This window comes from Anopheles marshallii, chromosome 3, assembly GCF_943734725.1.
Source record: "Anopheles marshallii chromosome 3, idAnoMarsDA_429_01, whole genome shotgun sequence".
Taxonomy (NCBI): domain Eukaryota; kingdom Metazoa; phylum Arthropoda; class Insecta; order Diptera; family Culicidae; genus Anopheles; species Anopheles marshallii.
In genome coordinates, this window is record NC_071327.1 from 3,820,776 (window position 1) to 3,837,047 (window position 16,272).

Consider the following 16,272-nt stretch of genomic DNA (forward strand, 5'->3'; position numbering starts at 1 on the left):
CGTACCCAATGGGCGGGATGAAAGGACCCACACGTGTTGGTGTGTGTGTGTGTGCTTGGGGATGAAAGTTTTCCATTTTCCCAGCACCGTTGGTGGTCGGGCACGGCAGATGATGATGATGATGATGGGCATTCGGAGGCCAGCAATAACTGGGTTTTTGCAACCGACGATACCATTTTCCCGCGGTGTCATCTTTCGCGAAACTCGGTACACCCCGTGTGCGAAGGGTACGCGCATCGGGACAGGACATTTTCATTGAAGTGGTTGTACCGTTTCTGATGTTCGATTTCAATCTCACTCACAGCGGGCGGTACGCCGAACGGTCGGAACCACAGCGTTACACCACTAGCGAAAGGTTTTCGCGATTTGCGGTCGGTACCGGTAAAAGTATGCAGTAAATTCGGCACGGCGAAGGTTGTGCGGAGAGAGAGAGAGGATGTGTCAATAACAGAGTGCACTAACTTCCGGTGTACAACCGGGTTGGTAGAGCTATGTGGCGTTCTTTGATCCTGTGGGGACGGAGTGGTCTCTTAGCCTGTCTATCTTTATAGCTATCTAACTTTGGCTTGCCGATCGCATCCGTTAAGCGTCCGGGAGATTGTTCGTAGTCAGGGGTCAAATAATATTCCGTCTCTTCGCGGCGGCAGTTGGGCAGGCAATAATAACGGATGAACGTAAAACGACATCGGGGAACCGCAAATGATTGTGACGGCCATAACATACCGATGGCTGTTCAGGAAGAACGCCGAAATACAATCGTAACCGTCACGACCAACAACTACTTGTGCATTGTCCTGCAAAGGATCGCATGGGACATTTACGTATGGTAAGTAAATTTTAAGTTTCAATTTTTTTTTTTGTTACGAATTAGTTCGAGCACATCGATAATGGAAAACGTTTGGATGGATAATGAGCAGCATTTATGCCACAACTCTCTGTCAGTGTACTTCCCTAGTGGACGTCTAGTCTCAAGGAAGACACATTCGCGTACTACATACTAAATAATGTTTAAGATTGTTTGAGTAAAGATTAAATAACAAAACACTGGAAGGATTTGAGCGTCAGGCATACACGCTTTGCATGGAGTTGTCTGCATGGAGTTGTCCGGGTAACAAGCGGCACTGAGTGCTTTAGCCAGTAATAGCTAATGATGCCGTTGCAGCACCTTTAGATGTTTTGCTTTGGTTCGTTGGAACCGTTCTTTTCGGAGTTCCTCCTCCACTGTGTGGCTGTTGCTCGCGTTCCTTCAGATACTGATGAACGGAGGCGAACTTTTGTTGGCGCGCAAGTTGCAGCGGCGTATAGCCATCCTGGTTCGGGATGGTGCAATCCGAACCGGCCGCCACCAGCTGCTTTACGATTGGGAGATGTCCAAACATTACTGCGGCATGGAGCGCTGTCTCACCGTTTGCAAGTTTGCCAAGATTTGGTCGAAATTTGAGCAGTTCGTGCACGACCGCGCTGTGTCCTTTGTGAGCTGCCTTGAACAGTGCCGTTGCTCCATCCTGCGAGGTTTTTGGGAAAAAGGTACATCAAAATCAGCGGCTTGAGCGGAACCTTCGTACTATTACTTACGCATCGTACCGCATCTACCAAAGCGCCATTATGAAGCAATATCTTGACGACATGATCGTGGCCCATCTGTGCCGCTATCCACAGTGGTGTGGCGCCATCATTCCTGGGTGCGTCCGGTTTCGCACCTGCAGCGAGCAGCAACTTCAACACTAAACTGTGTCCATTCTGTGCTGCTATGAACAGCGGTGTGGCACGGTCCTGTGAAAACAAGAGTGATTATGAGAGGAAGATGAGTAATTCTGAGCAGCAACTGCAGCAATGAGACACAAAGTATGGAATGGTAAAGTTTGGGTTCCGTAAACATGCAGCAACCAATTCATTCTCGGCCACTTGGGAGGTCAGCCTTTCAAAGGCATGGCTGGTGCACAAAAAACTTTTCTCCCACGGCACTAAAAAAATGAGTTCCGGCTGACAAGAGTAATGCCCAATACGGCGACCAGCTCACCCATGGCAGCCGGTCTAAAGCAATCCGCACCCAGCCGACTAACCATCATTAGACGACGACACACCGGTGGATGGAGTTTTGCGGTTATTTATGCACGCGAAACACCAAGGTTTCGGTATGCCAATGTGTAAACCACGCTTCAGGGAAAGACCTTCGGGTGTGACCTGCAACATTCTAGCGGAGGAAATTGCACACAGCCTCACAAGCAAAAAAAAAAACCTCAACTCCACCACCACCAGCGATGGGGGAGTGTTTGGTAGTAAATCAACCAATTTACAGTTACGGACCTGACCTAAATCCCTTCCCGAGAAGACTTCTATAAATTACCGACCCCAAACCGAAAAAAGGCATCCCTTTCGGACAGCTGATGGTGATGGTGATGATGATGACGAAGGAAGTGGAAGATGCGGTTCCAGTGGGCTTCAAACCAGCTTAAAAACGCCAACAGCCAACACCAACAACCAAACCGCAACAGTGCTCGCCGAGCTCGAATTGTGCGAGGGTATTGCCGGGCGTGAACTACTTCTCCGTTCGCCTCATGGATCCTCCTGCCGTACTGTGCACCGGATCGTCAACCGGGCAGCCCCTGCAGAACCGCAAGCAAATTAATCCCGCGGGCGCCCCAATATGGACGCGATGAAAGAAGAAAAAATGGCGCACACCTTCGCTTTAAGTAAAACCGTTTTCATAATTCTTGATGATTTTTGCCCAGCTCGAAGGACCGGATGGTTAGTGAGGGAAAGGGGACAACCGAGCGACCAGGCAGAAACATTCTGCGGGACAAATTCGTAAGGGCATTGCATTTCGGGAAACATCTTTTGATGGTTTCTGGGGCATTTTCGTTACTTTTTTTTCTGCTGTGCAACCGCATCATCTGAAGAGGCCACCCGGTGAATCCTTCTTCTCGGTGGATATGGTGGTTCGTTACTTTCTAAGCAAACCCTACCTTCTCGGAAGGAAGCACGGGTAATCGTGCCAATTTTTCACTTTACCATCTTCTCGACCTGAACCGACCTACTTCACCAGCAAGGCTGGCTTTTGGCTGGTTCGTCAAGGGGAATTTTAAAGGGTGAAAAAAGTGGAATCGTGTATCTTCTCCAAATAAAATTCGCCAGATTACATCTTTCATTCGAACGATCGAATAAATCGGTCACAGAAGTTATGCAACTATGGCCAAGGTTCCAGAGGGCCGTAAGAATGATATGCAAAACGCAACTTTTTATAGCTAGCAACAGGAATTGCACCCGGTAAAATAGCATATTGCGGGTAATAGAAGCAATAAAAACTGGTCACTTATCGTATTTACAACCTTTCGTCCACCACACCAACTCTTGCCAGCAAGGAATTGACATTTATGGACGGTGATAAATTGGACGTGTGATGGAGCCGACGGGAAGCATATGATGTGGTGTGGAATGGTATTTTAAGTAAGTACTAATTTAAGGCTTCATAAATTTTAAGCATGCCATGCCAGGACTAGCTTATTTCAAGGACGGCCGTTGGTACTGCGAAGATCATTTAAAGATCTGCTAAAAAACTGATGACATTGTTTACTGATGTTGGAATTGGAAGAATGTTCTGACATATGACTACTAACAGAGCTACTATAAAGAAATTTTCCAACATAAGAAAATAGGTGGATCTTTCCCTGCAGAAACCTCCGGAAACTATCGGAAATTATACCAAAATAGATGGTTCAATTGATATTTACTAGTAAAAAGAGTCAGCTTCCTCCAAGTAATATACTACTTCAATTAGCATTCTTCTCATTTCCAGGACATAAATTATCATCCGCACCTGCACTCAGGACTCATCCACGTGGAGAGTACACGTGTGGCGTCCAACATTTCCTACTCCTCGGGGGGACTTTATCCCACAGCGCACACACAGAAATGAGAGTGAAGAAATTGTGTCACTTAACGAACAAAACCAGAATACTAAGGGGGACAGGGACAGCAGCCGTCCTTCTCAATATCCTGACGCATTTTAAGTGCCCGAGTGCCTCTTTTTTACGTTCTATTAAGCAAAATTTCCATTAAAATCTAAATTGTCCACATGCATCATTTATCTTCGTTTCATTAGAATTGTATAAGGTGCATGCGGCGCCGGCCGTCGTTTTATGGTGGGCCCACACTCACTGACCGTGCTCTTCCGCATTTTGCATTTCGTATCGGATTGCGTCTCCGAGATCGGGAACGAGACCTGGAAATTGGGATGGAATTATATCGTGCTTCTCCTCTCCGTCACCGGTCCACCAGCCGGGCAACCAGCGCAGTACTTGCGAAAGGAAACCCGGGAATGGCTGAATGGACAGCCGGCTGGCAAACTAATTTCAGCTCATCTACCCTACCGAACTTCTTCACCATTCTTGCCCTTACCACGACGCACCGCAACCAACCAGCGGCCATCGGAAATGAAATCCAATCCGATTTTTCCCTCCGATCCGGCCGTTGCCTAGAACACCGAAATTTTTGAACCACTCCGAATGCAAAAAGGGAGCAGCTAAGGACCGTTTTTCGCTTATGCTGTGGGCCGTCGTTCAAAAGTCATCGTTGATTACAATGTTCACGAGTTTTAACAAGGGTGGCGGCTGGCCGTGGTGGCTGCGAAGCACCGAGCGAAACCGACAGACCGGGCGCAACAGTAACGCAAGCAAATGATGCTTCTCCGGATGCCTGCGGCAAACGGCGATGGCCAAAACCAAAACCGGGCAAGGGACGAATCGTGCAGCATCTCAGAACTTGCCCGCTGCCGGTGGTGGTGATGGTACGCGCGTCTTAATCATGTAATAAACTCATAAACATCGTTGCTAAGAAACGGCCCGTTTCCAGAACCCGGGGCGGACACGATGGTGTGTCCGCCCAAGGTGTAGAAGGAAAACAGGAAAACTATCGTAACTCTCTAACGAGTTAAGGGGGATAAAACCAGGGAGAGGGTCCATTGCGGCGTACTGACTGAAGCTGATATTTTCGATTATGCCGAACCGAGCACACTCGGTAAGAAAGAGTGAATGCAATCGAAAAAAAAAAAGAGCCAGAGAAGGTAAACTATCCCTTGCCAAACCAACCGTCTGCCATGCGGATTGTGTTGGAAAATTTTGTGATTTGTGAACACAGCACCGTCCCGCACCGTGCGCTGCAATGTCGTTAACGGTTTTGTAGTTTTGGTTCGGGAATTGTTGCCACGATTTTTAATGCCCAATTGCGAGCCCGATTCGGCACGACGGAATTCATTGCTCTAGCATTTTTATATACCCTTCGAGGTGTGTGTGTGTGTGTGTGTGTGTATACCGGAGATTGATTGGATACGGAAGGGAATAAAAGGGATTTGGCATACGCACAACAATAAATGCATTTTATGACGTTTCAATCAATGCAGCAGCGCTTGGGTTCGATGGATGGGTTGTTAGACACGAACGTGACTCACTGCCAGTGCTTTGATTGCGCGTAGCAAATAGTGAACAGTTCCATTTCCATGCTGTGTGACAGCTTTACAATGAGTAAACATTTAATTTGCATAATAGATATATCAAATGGCTTGTTATAGTAGTGATAATTGCACTACATCTTATACAAACTCATAAGGAATTAACATAATCAGCATATAGTTATGTACCTACTGTACAAACCTACCTTCGTTTGTACAGTGGAAAATTACTCAAATTACATTAATTAATTGTTACAAGACTTCAATGACAATGTCTACCAGTTCACTTTGCCCTAGGCTCATAAGTTCAAATATCAACTTCAAGTAGATCTTGAATAAAATCTGTGTCCGATAAAAGTGCAAAAGAAATTTCATGCCAATTACATTAATATTAATACATTTCTAATAAGTTTATGGTCAGTGTCTACTAGATGAAACGAATATTTCTCTTCGTTCATTCAGAGTTTTCCACGGACGTCAGGGATGTGATCAACAATTATGAGAATGTGACAGACCTTCAGAATAATAACCAGCTTTCTAAGGTCTGTTGTAAGACATATGTGCCACTGGAAGCTTCCAATATACATCCAATATATTCTGGTTGTTTAGATTGGGTTTGGATTTTGAAATTACAAATATTTTAGCACAACCTCAACTCCAATTAAATTGAAACAAATGGAGAAAACGTTACGGAAGGAAGGGTGTCCGAATCGATGTAATGTTCCTCCTATTGCATGTATGAGATGTAGAGATGTACGATGTATTTAGACGTATTCCCCAAACAGCACTATATATACTTTTAATACATTTTTATTAGCTACATACAAATCGTCATCCACTCACTACCACTTCTGAATCTTCCGCCCACAAAAAGGACCAATTCGACAGCAATGGTTCGCACAATCCCCATTTCTTCATAAACAGATTTGCAAACCTTGCTGTAAAACTACACCGACACCACAACTTTTGCCGTGCGGCTCATTTATCAAAGGACCATTTTCCTTTCAAACGCACCGAACCGCTGCCATGTAATCCGGCTTGTAATGCTGCTACCTCCCACCCACAAACAACTCGATTCGTGACATGTTAATTACTCCACCACCGTTCCGCCACCACCGTGTCCCGTTGCTCCCAAACAAGCAACTAAGACATCCTCTTACCGATGATTAATTTATGGATGGTGGAAAAACGCTACGTGCCCGATCCTTCCCGTGTTCCTCCGTCTCCGGTGGCGCACGCGGGAGAAAGTGTTTAGCAAGTGGCCACATGCGCCACTTCCCAAGGAGCGTGTGTTTTGAAAATGCTGCAGCCTGGTAAGTCTGTGCCCGGTGCAAATCGTCATCATCCCATCATTCCCATCATCATCAGCCATTCCCGGACAAGACCGTCGTTTGCAGCAAACTCCAAAACAAGCTCGGGTACAAATTATGGTAGCATATTTTATTTTCACTTCACTTTTTCTTCAATTTAATCTTCCACCAAAACGCCACTTCTGCCGGGTGCGCTACTCGGAAGTTCTTAATCGGAAAGTTCGGGTGATGTCTTCGTTCCGGTACGGAATACACGGATCAATCAGGGATGGGAAAGGATGGCAAGGACGAGGGCCGAATGGAGGCGTGAAGGCGTACGATAAGCGTAATGAGAGGGCAGGGTTGTGCGGGCTACACGATGTGCAAAAGCAATTTTTGCCCATTAGGAGGACTTTAATGAAGTAGAACGTTAATTTTTAATACACTCCCGCGGCTGTTGGTCGCTTGAGACGATATTGCCGGAGCAGAAGATGGCAAATGCCATGGCCCTGTGGGTTTGAAAATCAAACACACACACACACATCTGTGATACACGATGAGATCGAACGTTCGATCTCCGGTGCCGTGTTCGAACAGGAACGCGCATCAAAAACTGATACATAATCTTCGACATCGTTATCAAAACTTTGCCGACGTTTTCTTAGGGCTATTCTGCTTCCTTCTGTGCATCTTGCTAGCTCTTTCTCGCTAGTAGCCGGTTTACGGTTGCGGTATGGGGTGCGAAATCTTCATCAAAACCAATACTTAAATGCACGGTTGCCTACGGGAATCCGAGGATGGGACGAGATGTTCATCCCCGTTGGCTCATCCTCGCTTCCGTACCAAACTCCATCAACTTAAGACGTTCAGCATCGGTTTTTATGATCGTTGCTCGGTTGCTTCTCCGCAAGCCCACGCGACCTTCCGCCATCATCCACTCCCGAAGAGCGTGTACCGAAAAAAGGAGTAAATTAAACACCAATCATGATGCCACCGTCAAACCACCTTCCACGATTTTTCCAATGAGCAAGAGCGGAAATGGGTGCGGGGGTTTGTGTGGTACACGCGAGCGGCACTTTTTCGAGACGAGAAAATCCTTGATTGAATTTACCGTCACTGCCACTTCCCCCGCAGGCTCCCTCCGCAGGTTCACCAAGACCGCAACAAGGATTCGATCGGGAAGAAATTTTCCAACGCGATCCATTTTCCGAGGCGATGAAAACTTGTACGAGCGTGGGTGGCGCATTGAGGCAAGAGACGAAGAAAAAAAAAATACTCCCAACACAGACGACCTACGACGCTACGTAAGCCGTGTCCAGATCCGTCCCGGAGGCCGCGAGTTATTACACGGAAGCTGGCTCGGTGGCATCGTAACGTCTCTGACAGCTTGGTGGAAGTAATCCGAGGTGAAATAATGAAAACTAATTACGAACCGAACTCACCTTCATGCAGGCTTGCACGTTGGCACCGTGGCTTAGCAGCTCGCTCACCATGGCTTCGTGGCCACCCTGGCAGGCAACGAACAGGGGCGTCCCACCGTCCTAGAAGGTAAGAGAAATCCGAGACAAAAAGAAAGAAAAACGCACATTAAACAACATCATCCACCAGGACATGATCATAAAAGGAGTGGCGAACCGTACTAACTATGTAGCGGACGTTTCAAAACAGGTGACAAAGAAAAGCGAAAAAGTATCAGAAAACAATAACGAAAGATTTAATTAAAGTAAAGGCAAAACCGCACATCCCGCTCTCGGGTGGGACAAGAATCGCTTTACGGAGGATCACGCGAAAGAAAGGTGCATTCTTTGCATAACATGTTATTTTGTCCCCATTCTGCTCAGATGCTATTCATGATTTGGTTTTCATTTACTTCGACAGTTTTAAACAATGCTTTTCGTTTATTTTACAAGTCAGTGAGAGTGTGAAAAAATATTAAATTGATTAAACGAGGTAAAACTGAAGCATTAAATTTTTCAAATTTCCAAACCATCTCCATCATACAGGGCTACAACTGTGTTGTTGACTCATAATACAAGACGTCAATCTTGTCCCACCAAACATTAAAAAGATGGTGTGTTTGAATATCTGAAAGAATATGACATTTTTTAATTAATTTTACGTAATGCTACGAACCTTTTATAAAAAAAAAACATATTTATTACTTAGAATTATATTCAACAGCTAGCTAGAACCGATTTGGAGTCATTCTTTACGCTATCCTTTAACCACCCGTCTAAGGCGCCCATCCGCTAATGTTGATTTCAGCACCGGATACGGTGCAATTGTATGTAAAAATTAATAAACTCGTCAGCAGCATTACCCTTCACGGGCGAAGTTACTTACCACGGACGAACAGTCGACCGGTGCACCCGCCTTTAGCAGTATCCTAGCAACATCTACGAAGCCACCCTGTGCAGCGAAGAACAGCGCCGTCGTACCGGTCTGAAACGTACCGAGAGCATAAAAGTGGTTAGTGGTATGCACAGGGAACCTTCATCCAGCCATCCCTCGTGCCAACGGGTACCCCTCCTTGCGGATCACTAAAAACGGACAGCAATAAAAAGAATATGCTGTAACATGTACAGAAGATGCAAACAACAGTGTTCCAATTTGATGCGGTAACCATAGTAACCTGCTGTAGTGCCGTTGTCGCCCATGTTAGCAGGTCCAGTTGGTCCATCAGGACATCACACATAAGAGGGCGCACACACACACACCGGGGTTATGGTTTGTTTATCATGACAAGAAAAAACGGATCCCTTGTGTGGACACATCTCCCACGGCTGTCGGGTTGAGTTTTAATGTAAAAATTCATTTTTCCCATGGTAACCTATAACTCGTCCTCTTTCCGTCATCCCGAAAATGTTCGAAAACTACTTCTTGCTTGATGGACAATACATTTTGAAGCTCAGAACACCAGTTTGCTCTTGTGGCTCTGAGTCGTTTCTAGTTCTTCGACTATTTCAAGCTTGACACATTTTGTAGTCGCAAACGTGACGAGATGTCTTTGTTCATCTGTCCCGGTGTGATGGTGATTAAATGATTCAGTAATGTTTCAACTTTTACCAAAAATGACATTAATAACAGGAGATAATTAAGGTCGGTTTTAAGTGCAAAACGAGACCGTCAGATAATGAAATATAATATGTGTAAAGCTCCATGCTGCTACATCTTGGAACGCTTGTCTCGTACATCTATTTGTACTTCCCACCCAGCTTTCTATTGCTAATTCTGGTAAAATCATTTCGCTACCTAGCAACGAATATGTGTATGCTACACAGTGGACATTAGTTTATGTATCGTGCAGAAGGGAAATATTTTCCATTCACCCGAATCCATAAACTACCAACAAATTTAAACTGGAACGCGCTTTGGTTCGTTTCCTGGCTGGAATTAACCAGCTGGAAAGGATGTGGAACACCGGAAGGAAGGCTCAACATTTTACCCGGCCCGATTGAAAACCCCCAAAACTGGACACGCGCTCGATAGCCAGGCGAATGGGAATCCACAAATTTCACCGGTCTCAGTTCCCGGGTGAGAAGAAAAGTAAAAAAAGAAACACTTCGCTTCGCTGAAGCTAAAGAATTTCACATTACATTTTTCATATAAAAAAAGAAAAAGCTTCCGTTTTTTTTTCTTTTGCTCGGTCGTGGAGAAAAACTAGTTGGAAACCATTTCCCCAAGTTCCATATCCCATTGATTTCAACAGCACGGGATGATTCACGCTCACGCTAACGAATATTATAATTTGTATCACGTTCCACGAGCATCGGGGAACCGAGGGGCATTACTTACCACGCGCCGGGCATTCGGATCGGCACCCTGCTCCAGCAGCTCGATGACGCAAGCTGTATGTCCACCGGCGGCAGCCAGTATGAGCGGTGTGGTGTAGTCCTGCGGGCGAGAAGCGAGATGGAATAGGGTAAAAATTAACAAACCAATGGAATGTCCTAGCGCCAAAGATGAGAAATACGAAAAGTGGAAATTATTACGCTAGGAAAATGCCGCTTGTAGTTTGCGGCAGGCCCGATGGGATGAGGGATTTGGAGAAAGATCCAGGAGTGGCAGGGATTGGCAAACTGTATCATACAGAATATATGAAAGGTATATTGAAAGGTGTTGAAATAAAACTTTTTCTTGTTAAATTTTTAAGCATAAAAGATGCCCGGGTTCACTTTATTTTCTAGGTGGGACCCGAACAATGGATTATATTATAAGGTGTGTAAAAATTTAGATAATTAACTTAAAACTGGATTCGGGTTACTTTCAAAAACATAAAATTGAACTTTAATTCAGATTCAAATTGTAAACGAAATGGTAATTCGCAGTGGCTTATCCAGACACAACTCACCAGTAAAGGCTTCTACGTTGACGATCCCTGGAGCATAGAACCACGCTAAGTTCCACACATTTTACGATCAACATAAAAACCCCTCACCGTCCATATCGTCCTCCCGGGGTTTCCTTCCGAGTAGCAAACTATTTATTATGGCGTTTTCAATTTCCGTTCACACTTATAAATAAAACCCCATTTCGGGTGATAGTGAGCACCGAAAATGGTGCAAAAACGGCAGGACAATTTTCACGCAGACCACCGCCCGGGTTGCAAATGAAATTATGTTCACCTTGGTTGACTGAATTTTTTCCCGCCGACCCTTCCGTTCGGCCTCGGGCCGTACTCGATTTAATGACGATGACACTCCGGCATCTCGCGTTCATTCAACACTCGACACTGTCGGTCGCTGGATCCCACCACTCCGCATATCCTTACGAGAAGCTACAAAATTACTTCACAATTTTAAGCATTTAAAAATGTAATCAGCTCTCGTTGGTGTATTTTTTTTTTGGCAAATGAGAGCCGTGTACTTGCTTGCCTCACCAAATGTGTGCCAACGTTGCAGCGTTTCAAGTACACGGAGTAGTACACCCTTTAGCTATACCACCGGTTAAAGTGTGGCACCAGTCACGTCATGCATCTTGCCGAAATCCAAGTGGACACACATACCCCGAAACTGAGTGGGGTGGTTATGTTTTTTCCATCCCTCTTCCCTCGTTTTATTCGTCGGAAGTGGTAGCCCAAAAAATCGCAATAATAACTCAAGTGTCCTTACCAGGCAGTGTGCCACGGTGATGACGATGACTCCCGGGCATCCTCTCACAATCATACTCGTTTGCCCAAACATCTATCCGTCAGCTCGGTGGAATATGGTTTACCAACCGTCATGCATCACATTTCCTTCCTCATCCCTTTCGAAGGATAAGATGTGGCTGGAGGGGTTCTTTTTTCGGGTTTCCATTTTTTTTGGGGGTTCCGTTTTTCCTGTCCTGCAGGAAAATGTGTCACAAATATTCGCCTGACGGTTCACAAATTGATGTCACTACTTCTCGCCTGTACGAGCAGGTCCGAAATGGATCTTCGGAGGTATTAAAATTTGAATACAATACGAACTCGAGTACTGCAATTATTGTCCCCCCCTCAGTATATGGACGAGCAGGGATTCGGTTACATACTCCTTACGCACCAAGGATGGATTAAACAAACGCAACACGACAGGATACTGGTCCTGAAGGAAGCAGTAGCACGTCGATATGATTATTTCCCTGTGCTTGGACCATATCTGAACCACTTTCGTTCAGTTCCGCCCTCAACAAGACGCAAGAGTGGTACTAAAAATAACTCCCACTCCCCACACAAAACGTGCGGCAGTGGCTGCTTGGTTCAAGGAAATTTGACAGCATGCTTCTATCGTTTCGCTCAAGATACTAAAAGAGACGAAAGAACGGGACTGACTGGCTAACCGGACGGAAAGGAAGGTCCATGGAAGGAAAGAAAAGCGGTTATTCTCACTAACTGGTTTTTACGATGTTTCCGCCTTCGCGCGCCCATAAGATCTTCAATCCTGCCCTATAACCATCGCCCAGTTTGCTTTGCCCGCTCTTTAATTTAATTATGTCCCTAAATCTTCCCGAAAGCACTTTTCATTACACCTCCATCTGTGCGCTCACCCTTATCCATCAATTCGTCATCCTTGCTGTCGGTCTCGGGGCAACGAAATCGAGATCTCCAGCAAGCGGGCAAAACCTTCCGGAAGCACAGAATCCTCAGGATCGACCACTGGACGCTCGAACGTCAAGGCTACTGCTCGGCTCGGCTGGACGCGAAGAAATCGGCTTTACGTTTCTTGGTACGGGTTTTACGTTGTGTGTGTCACTTTGGAATAAATTAAAACCCCAAAAACCGACCGCCCACTCCTCCCGCCGAGAAAGGCTGCGGGATGCCGAACGCGTAAAATCAAATCCTTCTCGAAGAATGTCCGATGGTTTCTTCTTTCGGTTGCTCACGATGGCTAACGATATCTAATGGAAGTAGAGAAAGAGGAACAAAATAGACCTCCCCAGTGGCACGTTTCACGGTCTTCAATATCCGGGAAGTTTACGTAACGAAACGACGCTTTGGCGTGAACAGCGAAGTGAATAAATTTGACGATTTTTAGATGATTGAAATTTTTGGACCAATGTTTCGAAGGACTTCCCTGCACTATGGGATGAGTTAGGGTCAAATGGGTATGGCGATTGCCGAGATATACACGGTCAGAAGCGAACATTACTTTCAAGTGAGAATCTCTCCTTATGGTCCTGTTTTGATATTGAAACCCTTGTTGACTAAGGCTTCTAGCAGATACCTTCTTATAACCTCAAAAATTCTCTATCCCGTGGTACTTAGTACTTCACTACAGTATGTAGAAATAAATTCTCAATATGCCTCTTGAAATTACCTTACCAAATTAGGAAATATGAAGAGTTGGAATTAGGAAATGCATGATGCAAATGTGCCATATGGGATACAAATTCTTAGCATTATGTCCCTTCCTTCAACCACTGTGCATTGACTAAGAAATCACGATCCGGAAAAGCGGAAACAATATTTTTTATTCACGCGCTTTTCATTATCTTTCTCCTTCTCTGCAAATTGGTGTACCAAGCGGGTGGGAGTATCGAATATTACAGGAGCATGGGGAAGAAAATTCGGGATTGTCTAATCACTCTTGGGCCAAAGTTTAGCGGCTGAGAACTTTCACCTTTCCCGGAACAGACTGTGGATTATGGTTTTACGAACACGGCGAAAACTTCAATATGGATCGCTTCTTGCCACTGGCTGATTCTATGATCTGTTATCCTTTCGGGAGGCATAATAAAGTGTGAAACCTTGAAGAAAGTTTGTGCTTTTTTATGGTTCTAATTTTCTCACCCATTGGGTGAACAAGGGCACGCAAACCAGCAGCAGCAGATCGAACGATATTCAGCACACTAATCGTATCGCTAAGCAATTAATTTGGAAATCGCGACCATGAAATAAGGTTCGATTGTTGTTACTCAGTCAGTGAGCTACGATGGAAATAAGCATTAATGCTTTCAGCTTTCGGATTTTATGCAGATTGAAATTGTGATTGCTAGAATGGTCGGCACGGCGTGATGGATATTGCTGGATGGTGTTATTCTCTTTCCCGCGATATCATAACTAGCGTCCAATCAATACTTTCCACACCGCGATCGGTTCATGATGGGAAAAAATGGTTGCTGATATGATTAGAATTTCATTCACAACATTCAATTGCACTGCGATTTTACATGTTCCTGTTCACTTTACGCAAACACTCGACGGGTTCTCGTACATTAGTCGTTTGAGTCCAATCCACTTTAAAACAAAGCGAGCCTCGTACCATCAGCCGCTAGTTCCTAATTAATCCGTATCAGTTTTCTCAATTACAGCTCATAATTCTACCGGATTCCCCCCCACAACCCTGTGTGGGGTTTGAATTTTTAGCACTATATGCCCCCATCGACGGGGGCTTGCTGCGAAGGAGGAACTAGGGAGTACAAGTTAAAAAGGCGGTATGTGTAATGGAGAAAGTCCGGAACTAACCCGGTCCGGTAATATGTAATCCTACTCGCCACCCCCAAACCCCTTTCCCCCTGTTCGCAAACGGTTTCGATACGATCAATGGTTTGAAAAGTTCACTCGTCCGGTCCGGTTCCGAGCACACTCCGAAACGCTAAATCTCTAATCCACTCGAAACCAACTCCACTAGCTCACTTCACTTATTATTCCATTCCCGGGGTAGCAGTAGTCGTCCCCGAACCGAACCATATCCCCGAAACCCTCGCATCCCGCCAAGCACGGCCGGAGCTTCGGACGGAAACGTATCAATTTAATTATATTTGATTTTCATTTGATTATGTTTGCCTTTGTTTTATCTCCTCACTTCAATCTCGCATTTTCTCGTGTCCATCCCGAACCGTTAACGCCACACAAGGCCTCCCCCCCACCCCAAAAGGTAGATGGCCATTGTGTTTAGAGGATGGCTTTTCTGGGTGGTGGTTCCCAGGCCGGTCGTTTCGGTGGCACCGGAGTAGCAAATCCGTCAAGAATCGGACACGGTTCGGTTCGCCTTTCTGGCCCGTAGGATCCGACCCCGGGGGCGTATCTGGAGCACACTAAACGAGTTATGATAATCATGCCACACGCTATACCCTTTGTCCAAGGCGTAACGAAAAATGAGTCAAAACCATTGCCCCGAAAGAGATGGTAATGATGGGAAGTTTGGCAAAGTTTGACTTGACGTTCAGTGCATGCTACCGCACACGACGCAGCGAACACGCAGTTGGATGTGTGAAGCTTGTGTACTTTTTGGAAAATGATCGGTCCATTTCGAAAGTGCCCAAAATATCGTTTCTAAATTTCACAACTATCATACAGAGGAGCACATTAAGCTATGGAACTGATCATAAAACGTTAAAAATTATCAGATTCGCAAGCACTCAAATCTTCAAGCCCAGGCGCAGAAACCTGATGACAATCGATCCACTATGATCGAAGTGGGCTTTTTTTTTAAAAAAGCAGAGCATGAACACTCACATTAAGCGAATCAAAGGTATTTTGATTCCGAAAATATAGTTCAATAGTATTTAGACGATAACATGTAGTTGTCCGATAATTTGAAGGTTCAGCTTTAACATTTTTAACATTTTAACGTACAGTTTTAGCTATTTATAAAACATTGATAATTCTACTCAACTGTCAAACCTAACTTATGTAAAACTTTATTCATTTTTTAAACTGTTTTAATTGCTCATTGAGTGTTTGGCAGCCATTAGAAAGTAGCATTTTTACTCAAAACATATAAAAAAAATTCTTCAAAATAACGTTCCGTTCCGTTCTGGCTATACGTGTGTCGGTTGCGGTTAACAGAACACGTGAATGCTTTCCCCGGTTCATGCACCAGAACCGAGCAATAATATCGCACAAACGCCATTCAATCCCGGCACAACATTCCACACCGTGACCCCATCATACAAAGTGTCTAAACGTCGGCCCGTTCGCTCAGTGTCTAAAACGCCACACCAGGTCCAGTTTTGACCGGTTGAATCCCACGGATCGTTTATGCGAGCATTGAGGCGGACAGTATCTTATTATACAATCATCATATCTTGATAAGCGCATGCAAACATGCCTACGCCACACGGACTACAGCCGAC

At 45.2% G+C, this 16,272-nt stretch overlaps 1 protein-coding gene across 1 annotated transcript in view; it reads right to left on the bottom strand.

Moving 5' to 3' along the window:
• Positions 1-1,130: 1,130 nt before the first annotated feature.
• LOC128716241 (ankyrin repeat domain-containing protein 29) overlaps positions 1,131-16,272 on the bottom strand; it is a 144,399-nt gene continuing 129,257 nt past the window's right edge. The window contains exons 2-6 of the mRNA XM_053811161.1: positions 10,531-10,629; positions 9,079-9,177; positions 8,178-8,276; positions 1,576-1,773; positions 1,131-1,505 (exon numbers count right to left, since the gene is read on the bottom strand). Coding sequence (XP_053667136.1) covers positions 1,131-1,505; positions 1,576-1,773; positions 8,178-8,276; positions 9,079-9,177; positions 10,531-10,629 — 870 coding nt within the window. The remainder of the gene's footprint in view (positions 1,506-1,575; positions 1,774-8,177; positions 8,277-9,078; positions 9,178-10,530; positions 10,630-16,272) is intronic.